Genomic DNA, 13,872 nt, shown 5'->3' with positions numbered 1-13,872 from the left:
TGTTGTCTAACTCTTTAAATACTTTTCTAAGACATTTCAGTAGTGACATTACAGCATTACAGGCTGTTTTGAAATGAGACTGAATATATTGTGAACATCATTAAAAATGGTAAAACATTTTTAAGACCAGGCTATGAAATGTTTATTTTTGTGTACTGCTAAAGGAAGGAAGACTGTAACTAGTCACTCAACAGATCATTGTCTTAAAAAAAAAAAAAGTAAATCTAGACCTTAATTTTTAGCAGAAACTGCTGTTATCTTTGTCTAATTCTGTTTCCTCTCCCATCCCACAGAGGTCTGTAAGATACTGAATTGTAAATAAGGACTGTCCTAGTTACTGTTCCTCTAACAGTTGTTGGAATTCATTTTCAGAAAAGACAGTTTGGAAATGCTTGTTTTGATCAAGGGCTGGGTAGAGTGTCTCTGTCTCACTTTTGCTGTAGAAGATTGGGATGAAGAAATGAGGCATTGAGTATATTTCCTATTTCCTCCTTCAGTGTAAAATGACCTTATGAGTAGGGAAATTTAATTTAAGAATACATTTGATACATACATTTGAATTTTTTGTTCTTTAAAAAACCTGTAATTTCCTTTTCTTTCTCAGAATTCTTAACAAATCACTTAGCTTCTGTGTTACTTCAGGTGCGGGATGAACAGCACCAATGTTCCTTGGGGAACTTCAAGCTGCCTCTGAGCCAGTTGCTGGAGAGTGAAGATTTAACTATGCATCAGAGGTTCCACCTGAGCAACTCTGGCCCCAACAGCACTATAAACATGAAGATTGCACTCAGGGTACTCTAAAACTTTACCTGTTATAAAAATATCTGAAATATTTAAGTCTATTATGACTTCTGATTTCCAGCTTTATGAAGAGGTTTCATTGTGTGTAACAATGCCAAATACCTGTAGTTGTGGAATGTTTAATTTAATTAACCACTAATTAACCACAATTTAATTAACCACTAATTTAAATATATTCTATTTCAAAACCAGAAAATTCTCTGAACAAAACAGTAATCAAGAATATTAATTAAGACTGAGGTTCCTCATTGTTTTAGATTTGGATGTCATATTTAGAGTCAGAATTCCTTCAAGTCTTGGATGACTGCATCATAAGTGTACAAGAGCTACACAGCTACAGATCAGTGAAATGTGCTTTGTCTCTTAAAAATGGAACTGAGGTAGTAATTGTTTAAAAAGAATAAATTTAATAGGGGAAGAAGGTACCTTCATAGTAGTAGAAAAATTCAGACCAACTTCCAAGCACACTAGAGTTCTGAAGGTAAAAATTGCATACCTGAAAGTTAGTTTGTCTTTTTCCTCAGCTGAATTATTTGGTTTAATAAGGTGTACCTTCTTGCAAACACTGACAAACTTCTGTTAACTTCTATTTTCTGTTATTTTATAAAGAACTTGTCTTTTTTAATGATTTGCTTGTCATTAAAAAATGGAAATAACCTATGAAAGAGAGAGAACTGAGAAGAACTTGTGATGTAGGATTTAATTTCAGAATATTAGAAGAAAAAATTACGGAATGCATTTCCTGGTGGCTAGACCTGCAAAGGGAATATCACTTGCAACAGAAGTGTGTAGAGTATGGGAAGGGCATGATGAGGACAATAGTTCTAAATGAATGGAGAATTTCACATTGTTTTATGGTTACTCCAGTTGCTACAAATAAGATGGAGCTGTGTTTTGCTATGCAAATGATTTCCTATTGTAGAGTGAATGAATAAGTGTGAATACTTTTGGTCTTGCATTAGTATCTGAACTTAACTTGTTGCCAACTAGTACCTCTGTTCTACGTATTTCTTGCTGGTTTTTATCCTGGAAAATAGTAATATTATCTGTATTTTTACTGTATCTAGGTCCTTTCTCTTGAAAAGCAAGCACGATCTCCAGATCATCAACACTCAGCCCAAGTAAAAAGGCCATCCCTTTCCAAAGATGCAAGAAAATCATCTTTTAAGCCTCAGGTTCCAGTCTCACCACCACCTGATTCAAACAAACCTGTTCCAGCTTCCCCAGTGACTGATAGTGATAAAAAGACTGATACAGCTGAGAAAAGTCATCCTTCTAATGCCAGCCCTCAGTGGCCAACAGATCTCAGCCGAAGCTCCTCCAGTCTTCCTGCCTCTAGCTTCTCTTATTCTCCCAGCCACCTCTCAGTCAAAGAACCCACTCCTAGCATAGCTTCAGACGTATCTCTGCCTATTGCCACGCAGGAGCTACGACAAAGACTACGTCAGCTTGAAAAGTATGGTGTTAATAACTATTTTGCCATTTATCTAAGCTGATTTATAAAAAAACATCGTCAGTGCAGCCAAAGAAGGAGTGCTTAGTTTGTGTTTCAGTTACATTTTTTCTATTGCAGTTTGAGCCTGTTATCTGAAAACCACTCACTGTGATTTTTCTGCTTCCTCCTGGTACCTCACTTAGACCCTGCACATAGAAGTTACCTCACCATTACAGTGATCTGCAAGCTAAAGTTCTTGTTCTTGTAGCTATACTGTATAGTGCTAAGAACAGTGGAATGGCAAGAGGGAAGGGTATTTTTCAGTACAATATTAATGACTTTCATGGCAATAGTTGCCTGTTTCACTACTGAATCCTATTAGTCTTAGTATTAAGCCAATTAAGCTGAATATATGCCTCAGAGGGGTAGTTGACTGTAAAGAATTTTAAATTAATAGACATCTACTATTCAGCTAATGAGGATTGCAGCAGCCATGCTTTCTTAGATTCTCTTGATCTTTTTTTTTTTTTTTAACTTGCCTCAACAGGCTGCTATACCTTCCAGTGAAGATAGCTGAGAAGTCATCCCACTCTCAGTGGGAAATGGAAACCATTAATTCTCTATTCATGTATCTTCTCTGAGGATCTATGTAGAAAGACTAATTTTTCTAGTTTAAGGAACTGAACCAATTTCTCCTTTTCTCTGTTGGAGTTCATAGAATCGATAGAGTAATATGGGTTGGAAGAAATCTCTGGAGCTTGGTCAGCCCTCTGTTGAGAGCAAATCCCACTTCAAAGTTAGATCAGGTTTCTTGGGCAATGGCCGGACAAGTTTTGAATACTTTCAAGGATGGAGATTATTTAAATTTCCACAGCAATTCAGGTGCTTAACCACTCCACTGTGAAAACATTTTTTTATTTCCAGTTGGAACTTTTCTTGCTGAAACTTGTTTTGTTTCACTGCTCACAGCCAAGAGGAGCCTCACTCAGTCTTTTCTAAGTATTGAAAGACTGCAAATGAATCTGCTGTTGGCCTTCTCTTCAATCTGTACAAACCCATCTCCTTTAGCATCTGTTCTTGTGCTCCAGTTTCCCATTTATCTTTATGGTTTCCTTGTCTTCAGTTACTCTCTCTTCTGACCCAGAACTGGGTTAGACTTTGTTAATTGTGATAAATCTTGAAATACTTTTCCTTATTTAATACACAAATTTCACGCTTTCTCATTTGATGAGTGGTAAAGCCACAGCTAAGGAGGTCCTTTATTGCAGGCCCTATGTGTTTAGATGGTCTGATTTTATTTATATTTTTTGTTTTAACTAAGAAAATAATGAACTCAAATGCTTCATGCTAGTTTTTAAAGGGAATGACTTGGTAATTTTAATTGAACATTCTGCAATCACTTTACAGTAGCTTTTCACAAAGGAGGCACATCTCTCCCTTGAAATAAGCATATCTATCAGGTAGCTGAGAACTGCTAAGCATGACATTCACATGTCCTGAGTGAAATGAGCAAACTGAATTAATTGGCTTTTTTTAAAAACAGACATTCTTAAGATGGTGCTTTCTTTTTCTTTAAGCAATGCTTTTTCTGTAAGCAATACCTTTTATCTAAGCAATATTTAGTGTGGCATGAGCTACAGAAAAGTAAAATGACTGTATTTGTACTGTGATATGAGTTTTTAAGTGGGTTTAAGAATCACTGTTTTAAGCCAAGAACACCTGTATCTCTGCATTAGAGAATTCAGAAAAGAATGACATGGTCTTCTAATTCTCTCCTGGCCATAGGTAAGAGTGGCCCTTTGTACCATTGTTCTTTACAGTTCCCTAGATACTTCTCTAATCTTCATTTTAGGGTAAATGAAGATTACCCTTTTCAAAGGTAATCAAAAGTTTTCAAAGCACTCAAGAGCAGTTGGTCTCTAAACAGACAGGAATACCTAGCTCATTCCTTTGAAGAATAGAGCTGCTGGACAAGGAGCTAAAGTCAAGAAACTGATGAAGATGATGATACACTCCTGTGACAATTTGTGTGTCCTCTCTCGCACATTGATCTAGCGAAAAGTTAAATGGGTAGTACATGATTCCTGGAAACACAACTTCACAAGTATTTCAGTTAGTTTTTTAAGTATACATTTGTTAAGAGCTAAGTGTAAAGTTCTGTCTTTTTTCCTGCAGTGGAACAACTCTGGGGCAGTCTCCATTAGGACAGATTCAGCTAACAATTCGTCATAGTTCCCAAAGAAACAAACTGATTGTGGTAGTGCATTCCTGCAGGTAGGCATGAAATACCAAATTCTATTTCTACACACATCTCTTTTAAACTTTTTCAGATGTTGACTTATTCCCTTAAATTGCTTCATTCCCTGGATGATCTTTGTCATATTTAAAATTACATACCCATGAATTATAATTGTATGGAAATACCAAAACATGGAGATCTATACTCAGAATTAGTAAATGCTGTGTTTAAGATTTTGCTGTGATTTTGTATTTACATATTGTGTCTCTGTAAGATTTTAAATGAATAAAGATTCATTTAGAATTCATCTAGATTTTTATCAGCACTGTGTGAAAGCCATCCTTAAGAAACTGAATTCTTCAGGGAATGAAAAAAATGCATAATTTTTGGAAGTGACATCTAAATTTTTAATTGGAATGTAAGAAACATTGTATTCCCAGCTCTGCTGGCTTCTTACTGTCTTATCTACAAGTCACTGCTTGGGATTCTTTTAAATTTTCCTTTCTAGTGCTGTTATCTATGTGCTTTGCCTGCGCATTATACTTGAAGCAAGATATCCCACAATCAGTTCATGTGCTGTACTAAGAGATAGTAGTGTAGAAATTTCATTCAGCAATGTCTCACTTATTTTCCTTGTTCTATTTTTTTTTCACTGATCACAGAAATCTCATCGCGTTTTCAGAAGAAGGATCCGATCCATACGTGCGAATGTATTTGTTGCCTGATAAGAGACGATCAGGAAGAAGAAAAACACACGTATCAAAGAAGACATTAAACCCAGTGTTTGATCAAATGTATGTGTGAAATTACATATAGTAGTTTTGTTTATATTGCATAATTACAAAGCTGTCAAATCAAGGTTTCTCAGCTTGCCCAAGTAGTGTGCCGCTGAAACTCCTACTTGTCACCACCACACTCACTTGTGCCTTTCTCATCTGCTATAAGAGCTTTTCCCATCCTCTTTTTCTCTGTTACCATTATAGCCTTTTTTACTCAATTACCAGCCCGTTCTGTCTTCTCTTCTGCCATGTCCCATGTAAATTATATCCCCTTTGTGCTGGTACCTAAGAATCAGTGTGCAGTCTTTGGTCAGAACATCAGTGCCTTTTTGCTGGGCAATGCTGGTATCCCTGTCAGGAATCATGTTGATTCCCAGTGTCCAATTGCCTGGCTGATAGATGCTGGCCCCTTGGTGTAGGACTGGTGAGCCAGTGTCTAGGAATGATGAAATTGCTCAATCCATCTACTTGGTGGCACTTCTCAGTGTTCAGGGAGTCTGGAAATTTTCTTGTAGGCTGTATTCTGGCCTGCAGGTTGGAAGTTTTGTAAGCTTGTTCCACCTTTTGTTGCATAAGAATCCCTACCTTGGTACTCAGGTTTTGTATGGAAGTTTCTTTCCCTTTCCTCCCACACCCATTGCTTTTCAATAAAGAAGATCTTTCTGTACAGAAGGTTAATTTGGGCAAAACAGCACTTCAGTCCATTCTGTCCACGAGAATTCTGTAAATCATTAGAAGCTCTAGTAGATTTTCCTGGTAGTGCAGCTCTCTCCTATTCATTCCAGTTAATAGACTTGTTTACTTTGCCTTTCCAAGTAAAATGTTGTTCAAAGCAATAAAGCTGTTTGAGAACTGTAGTGACAAATAGATGCAGATTGTGGTATAATTTTCTCACTTTCTGTAAGTTTTACAACGAGTAAACAAACTGTGAGCTTCCCTAAAAGTTGGCAGATTTCCTTGTTGTGCCAGGAAGGAAAAGGAGCTCTGGTTCTAGAGAACTGAGGATCAGTAAGACTGACCACTCTTACTCTATTGGATAATCGTAATACTGATCTACCAGGATAGCAGGATTCCTCATTCTTTTATCTTCTCTTCTCTGTAGAGTTAGTGGTTAACATTTTACATCTTCGGTTTGGCTTTTCTTTGTTTTACCAGTGGCCTCTAGAGACCAAAGTTAATAAAAGTCTGAAAAATGTGATGTTGATCATAGTATTGAAGAAAAATTTTAGGCAAAATGTTTTAATTTTTTCTTCTTCATTTATCTCAGACCTCATTTTTTGGGGAAGGAGGGGGATGTTTTGGTTATGATTTGAATTGTTGTTTAGCTGTAGAAACTGAACTTGCACTTCAGGTACAGAATTCTCTCTAAAGCATCACTTTGCCTGTCAGATTTGATTTCAGTGTTTCCCTGCCTGAAGTACAGAGAAGAACACTGGATGTAGCAGTGAAGAACAGTGGTGGTTTCCTATCCAAAGATAAAGGGCTGCTTGGCAAAGTAAGTTGGCGACAAGCAAATGCTGTTCATAGAGCTTGTTATTATATAGGGCTAAAATCCTCTTGTGATATGGGCTTTTTTAGTGTTGACTGAAGCACCTTATTCAGGTAAAAAGTTTTAAGATAATATAAAGGCTTAGATGTCAAGCTCCAATAAGAGAGGCAACAAACATCAAAAGATGAGGCAGTAATCTCTTCTAGAAAATGGTAAGTACTATAGCCCTAGGTAACAGAAGAAACCTGCATGTCAGACCTTTAAATCATAAAATCAGAGAAAGAAGATAACCAGTAGAAAACAGGTAGTATCTCAGCAAATATTTAGACAAAACTTGAAAGACAAGCAAGAGTACCTAGAGAAGTACACACAACAAAAGTGTATGTTTGGTAATTAAAATTCCAGATTATAAAACCTGTAAGAACTGATTCTGCAGATATTCCCAATGCCAAAGCCAGCCATTGTGTTTAGAGCTTCACTGTTCTGTAGGCATTCATTAAATCCCTCTAAATTTCCTACACATGTGATTTGGAGCATGCAAAAAGGAATAATAAATTCCTACAGCCCTGTAAATGGCTATGTTTGAGCTCTGTAAAGAGGATGAGAGATACCAGAATCATGGCCAGTTCATGGTGAACAGTGTTCTTCTTTTTTTCCTGTTACCAGGAAGGTTGTTAGCATAAACACAGCTGATTGCCATTGCCAAAATATGTCATGTTTAAAATTTTAGCCCCCCAAAAAGGGGAACTTGACTACAAGTTGGATAGATAGCTATGATGACAAGGAGGTAAAATATATTGTTTATTAGTGGCATTACTTATACTTTAGTTTATAGGATTGTCAGATTTGCTCTTTAAAAGATAATGAAGGGCACACACCATGCACTGATGGCTAATTTAACTTTCCACAGTTATTAATACCTCTGGCATCTGAAGAGCTTGTTAAAGGCTGGACCCAGTGGTGAGTGTATTTCCTTTATTAATAATAACTACTCTGTACTAATAATTGATGCGTTAGTACTTTTTAATAATACATGGTAAATGTAAAAAAATAAAAAATAAATATTGCTTTTCTTTTAATTTTCAGGTATGATTTAACAGAAGATGGTACAAGGCCACATGGTGCAAGTTAGGCCCATGAAGCCTGGGAATTCCCCACACATAATTTTGCCAACCTTTATATATTTTTAATGCATTGTTCTCACAGATGTATCAATATTATTTTTATAGCTTTACTGATTTAGTTCTTAGACACATCCCAAATAATTTTATAACACTTGGTCATTTTATGCAGACATATCATTGTTAAACTTTGTATTTTAATTTGCAAAACAGTTTTGTGTTACTGTAATGTGCAATAGTACAGTAAAGTAACCTTTTGTGTTTAAATTGATCTTTATAATGGGCTGTACCTGTTAGAAAGTGAAAAGATTGTTCTGCTGTTCCTGCCTTGTTTTATATCTCACCAAGGTATACTGTACCATGTAAATATATCCTATTTTTTTATAATTCTTTCATGCTGGTTTGAATTCAGAGGAAAATTAGATAAAGGATATAGATATTTTCTTCTAAATGCATGTTAATTTCTCCAGATCAGTCTCTTTTGTCCTTGCCGCACAATGGTCTTAATCATTTTGTGATATTCTTCAAAAGCAAGCTGCAGAAAAACGTTTTTACTTTATTGTGTTCCTGGCCCAGCGTGGCTAGCTTAAAATGTACAAAATATTAACATTTTAATATTTATATACAAATGTATTATTGGGAAACCATTCTATAGATATTATAAACAAAGAAGATTATTCTATAAATGCTGTATAAAGAGAGGGTCCATGAATCACGGTTTATAAGTCTGAGTTCTCATTTAATGGAGTAAACATAACAATCAGTACAGTTTTATTATACAGGTTCACTTGGATTTTGCTATTTATTCCTGTACTCTATAGTACTAGAGATGACCTTTTGAAGATGTGAGGATGGATTTTTCTGTCTGATAAACAAAATCTCTAACCACTTAGAACTGTCCTTACTGCCATGTTTCACTTATTTTTAAGATATAGAAATCAGCTTGCAACGTAAGTTCATATAGTAGCCATACCTACAACAAATGTGTTAATTTTATTGTACAATACTGTTCTAAATATTATGTTGTATCTTCTGTAATACTAAAATGGAACACCAGTAGGTAAGAAAGTGTGAAACTGAGTTGGAGCTGACCGTCTCTACAGTTGCTTCATTGCTTCTGAGCATGTTTGGTGCATGAAAAAATGCACTTCAGTAGTCCATCCAGTTTTTTGAGATAAATGGCATTCTAGTGAATTGTTACAGTCTACTGCAAGAGGTAGTAGATCAGTCCAGCAGTGATACAGTAAGCACAGACTGATAAAAGTACACAGTTGAGAGTTGAAGCGGGAGTATCAGCCTCAACAGCTGAGCTCCTAACTCTCATTTTATGAATTATGGGGAACTTTTTTGTATTCAGAACTGTTTTCTTTTTCTGGTAAGTTTTCTCAGACTGTTATACAAATGTGCATTAAGAATCCAGGAGAACAGTTCAGCTCTTTCAGAGCCACCATCCTCATTCTTGGATAAGTATGCAATTAAACAGACAAAGTATATTATTTAGCTAAGATGTGAGAATGATCTCTCAGCCAAGAAAGAATTTTAAAACAGACTAATAAATTCCTGAAATTAGCTTTATTGTAAGATTACTGACAGAACCTTAATTCTAGATGTAGAATATGCCTACATTACTAGATGTACCAAAGTGCCTACCATAGATGTAGCTTTTTGTCTTTTTCAAGTTGAAGAATCGACACATTTCAGTTTGTCTACATTCAGTTTACCATTAACATCTGTCAAGGATGTGTGTGACATGCACACATTCAACTCTGTACAGTGATGGACTTCTTATTGCCACATTTTATACATTACAATTTTAGAAAACAAACCTACATTCTAAATTTTGCTTCTTTTACTTTCTGATGGAATGGGCAACAGGGAGAATGTAAAAAAATACTTCTATTTGAAGGCTTTAATCACATTGGAATGTATTTTAGTATCTATCTAGCTATATATATACACATGCTCATCTCTTCATATAAATTAGACTATGAAATATTTTCTTTGCGAGTTCTCCATTAGCATATCAAGAATGGAAAGAAATGAATTTTTGTTAATGCAATGAAAATGCAGAAAGCAGAATCTGATCTAAATAAGTGAGATCTAAGTGCAGCCAGTTTCCTGTAATTGTCTTGTCTGCAATCCTTCCCCATTTGGGACACTTTTGCCTTAGTTCAGTCCGAGGTAGAAGGACTTCTGTTGTACATCTTGGCCACAGACTCCCTGGAGATTTATCCTAAGCCAACAAATAGGCTGTTAGACTGACTCAGTGTTTCTTGTCTTAAGTGAAGTCTGGGGACAGATGATAGAAGACTGCACTTGAAGAAAAAGAGGTACACATTTTTTCTTCTAAAATCCAGAGGGAGGGGAAAATGCAGTATATGGGTAAATGTGAGAGAGCACAAAGTGAGTAACTGTGGAAGTATATAGGCTAGATTTCCAAAATAGTTCATGGCCTAAAATTAGGGATAGATTCTTAATAGAGCCCAATTCCATTTAGGAATTGAAAATTAAGAGATTGAATTGTCATTGCAATTACATAACAGTAATTGCCATTGACTGTAATCAGTCCCGGATGCCAGACTCTTTACCAAATTTTACCAAATGCTTGCTTACTGAGCAAGTTTGGATCAGAATGTGACACTCTCTAGGCGAGACTGGTTCTTTTGTTAGTGGTAACAAACCTCTGTATCATCATTACCAAATTGTGACTGTTCTGTTTGTATGGAATTAGGATGGACAAACATCATTTTTTCTTCAGGTAAAAGTTACATTTCATGATCAAGTCAATGTATCCAGTATCAACTGATAGCTTTTCCTGTACTTGTTTAACCTGTGCCTTAAAATATGGACATATGAAGATGTTTAAGAAATGACTAAAAGATTTGTTACCTGTATGTACCAACACATGTTCTCTACTATTGAAATGGTTTTTAGAATTTATTCTGCTTCACTGACAAGAAAAACAGCTTTCTTAATTATAGCAGTAGTATAACCTGAACTCAAATCAGCATGCATATCACTTTGGATTTGGATTAAAGAATTTTCTTTTTCTGTCTTGAATTCTTTATCACATCTGCAGCAAATGGTGACAGTCAAACTAAGAACAAAGGGGTAATCAATTTTGTACAGATTGCCTTTTTTGCTCGTGTACTTCTACATTATGATGCATGTATTTATTCAATAAATGGTTCATATGGAAGTCAGTGTTTGCTTCCCTCTACACACACCCTGCCTTTTCCCCTTTTTTGTGTGTCCCTCTCCTAATTATAAATACAATGAGGTGAAAATTAAAAATACTACTGTATGCCACTGCTCTAAACTGTGCAGCCTTGCTGAAGGTGTCTAGGCAGATTTTTTGGTTTTACATGAAAGTGGAGTACATGATGCTTCATGGGGGAATTCCTTGCTTGTTGATCTGGAACAGATTCACACATAAGAGTTAGTAGGTCCTTTGTTCAGCTTGTCTAATTTTTTTCTCTTAAAATGATCAATGGAACAAATTGTCACAATTCTAGCAGGTACTCATCAATTGCCATGAATTACATTTTTTTAAAAGGACGTAGAACTGGATTTTATTACATTAGATTTAGAACCAGCAGATTTCTATGTGTGGCAATCTTTCCCAACCTTCTACCTGCTTGCTAAGGCAGATATTGATAGAAAATACTGCTACATACTGCATAAATAAAAACTTATTAGATCATAGAAATGAAATAATTATAGAATGGATGCTGTTTGCATTAAATAATAATTAATTCAATCCCATAATTAACTATGAAACCTATTCCCTCAAATAGCTACAACTTGTCTGAAATTCTGATGTTAGTCAGTTTTCATCAGCCATAAATAAAAGCTGCAGAAGTTCATCAACCAGTCACTCATGTTGAGAAGGGATCCCACTGGATAATCTTTATTAATACTGACTACAAAGATATGTCTGGTTGGTTTTCCTAGGGGAGGTACCTTCATTTTTTTAGCTGTATTGGAAGGCTTCTGCTACTCAATGGGAAGGCAGCTAAGCCAAGTAATGCTTCCTGTCAATATAAGTACTGATCAAGTGTTTGCATTTTCCTTACTTGGATCAAAATCAAATCATTCACTCAGTTGCACAAGTCAGGTGGTAGTTTTATCAGCAACTGCAAAGGAATGTTGCCTGTCTCTTCAGAAGATTTTACTATAGTACAAAAATAATGGTGCAAGACACTCCTCCATATTGATTTGGTTTGAATTTTTTGTGCTTAGCCAAGCCTAGACTTTTTTTAATGTTTGCCATACTGTTTAAACAGTTTTGAACCATCACTGAGTTTGTCCAGTTTCCATCTAAGAGCAGTGTTTGCCAGTACAGTTACCAATTTAGGTATTTTCTCAGCTGAATGCAAAATTATTTTCCAATGAAGTTTCTGTTTTAATCAGAGAGATTATTTATATTCTCCTGCAAAAAGCCTCTAAATGTTGGGTGGTACCTTTGCTATTTGGAGGAAAGAATCAATACTTAATATGGTCCTAGACCTACTTGTGGCTGTAGGTGGCTGCTTGAAGGAATTGGGCTGTTTAATCACAAATGCTGGTTTTATACATCTTAAAGTGTCTAACTTTATTCTTGTATGTTTTCCTACTCATTTGTAAGGTGAACTCTCAAGCTCTCAACAATATTCCCAGCCACCCTCTGAAACATGTTATTTGTAAAATGCAGAGCAGCTGAGGTAAAAAACACACTTGCATTTCTTTCAGGGAACACAGTGAATTTAGCTGCTAGATTAGATGGCAGCTCTGGGAGAAAAACTCTGTAATCTGTATTCATATGATAGAGGCAATGTTCTGTTCTCACTGTCTGTAGGGAATATTGCTTGCCAGTCACCTACAGTGGAATCCAATTTGGGCAGACTCACACATATCTATTTCCTCAGATGCTACCAAAATGAAGCCAGCCTGTCTTCCCTTGTTGTTTCTTTGAGTCTTCATTAGCTCTAGACTTTATTACAACTGAATTAAGGGCTAATAGTGACCATTTTAATATCCATGTAGAAACAGGTTCAAGGACAGACAAAGCTAGGCAAGGTTTCTGCCTTTCTCACCTGGGCTGTGGCAGGGGTGGTTCCTGCCAGGACTCAATAATCCAACTGCCCTCAGAGCTGGATGTGTAGCACTTCAGCCTGAGTGCAAGAAATGGCTCAGGGAGGGAAGCTGTGACACCCCAGCACCCTGACTGCCATCACACATGCACACCATCCCTCATCAGGTGCAGAGTAAGAAACTGTTGTGTGACTGACCATTAGTTTTGTTTATTCATTTCCTAAGCATAGTAGGTCCTTTCAGCAGGATGTTGAAGTAGATGACATGCTGAGGTCCCTTCCAACCTGAACTGTTCTATGCCTCTTGAGTACTTTTTTTTTTAATGTTTAAGTAGGATCAATAAATAGACTGGAGCTCTTGTGCAATCTTGGGCCTGTGCATTCCTGAGCATTTTGCTGCCTGACTCCAAGCACTCAGAGATGGGCGTGTAGCAACTCTGACTGAGGGAAAAAAAAAAAAATAAAGGTGATACCTAGTAGGAAGTCACAAACTTTGCTAAGTCAGGATGCAAAAATTGTTTAGTAATTAAAAATACAACTTGAGTTGCTATGTAGATAATGCCAGCAAAGTGGTAATTGTCTGTAGGTACTGAATGAATGTCATTAATTTGGCCTAATAACCTGGGTGAGGAAATGGTGAAAATGGTGAAATGGGTGAAACAGGAAATGGTGCATTCATTTAATGGTGATTGTTTCCAGCACAAAATTTCAAATAAGGATTTTTATACTTCAGCTGGACTTGCAAGGTAATGTGTTATCTATAAACTCTCAGAGACTGTCAACTGGAGGTTCCCAAACATTTCACAAAGATTAATAATTTAATACAGAATATTCTGTAAGACAGTTCCATGCAGACTTCAACATGGGAGAAATACTTGAACTGATAGGCTGAAATTCCTGGCGCATTTTGCATGGTTTTTCTTTTGCGTGGTTTTT

At 36.2% G+C, this 13,872-nt stretch overlaps 1 protein-coding gene across 4 annotated transcripts in view; it reads left to right on the top strand.

Annotated features, from left to right (window-relative positions):
• Positions 1 to 11,063, top strand: part of ESYT2 (extended synaptotagmin 2) — a 67,971-nt gene extending 56,908 nt beyond the window's left edge. For all 4 annotated transcript variants that reach the window (XM_030444412.1, XM_030444411.1, XM_030444410.1 and 1 more), the window contains 7 exons: positions 643 to 792; positions 1,869 to 2,257; positions 4,412 to 4,510; positions 5,138 to 5,269; positions 6,644 to 6,749; positions 7,654 to 7,703; positions 7,830 to 11,063. In XM_030444412.1, the coding sequence (XP_030300272.1) occupies positions 643 to 792; positions 1,869 to 2,257; positions 4,412 to 4,510; positions 5,138 to 5,269; positions 6,644 to 6,749; positions 7,654 to 7,703; positions 7,830 to 7,875 (972 nt within the window). In that variant the 3' untranslated portion in view covers positions 7,876 to 11,063. The remainder of the gene's footprint in view (positions 1 to 642; positions 793 to 1,868; positions 2,258 to 4,411; positions 4,511 to 5,137; positions 5,270 to 6,643; positions 6,750 to 7,653; positions 7,704 to 7,829) is intronic.
• Positions 11,064 to 13,872: the final 2,809 nt, after the last annotated feature.

This window comes from Calypte anna, chromosome 2 (assembly GCF_003957555.1).
Source record: "Calypte anna isolate BGI_N300 chromosome 2, bCalAnn1_v1.p, whole genome shotgun sequence".
Lineage (NCBI taxonomy): Eukaryota > Metazoa > Chordata > Aves > Apodiformes > Trochilidae > Calypte > Calypte anna.
The sequence above is the reverse complement of the archived record's forward strand: the minus strand, read 5'-3'. Positions and strand labels throughout refer to the sequence as shown.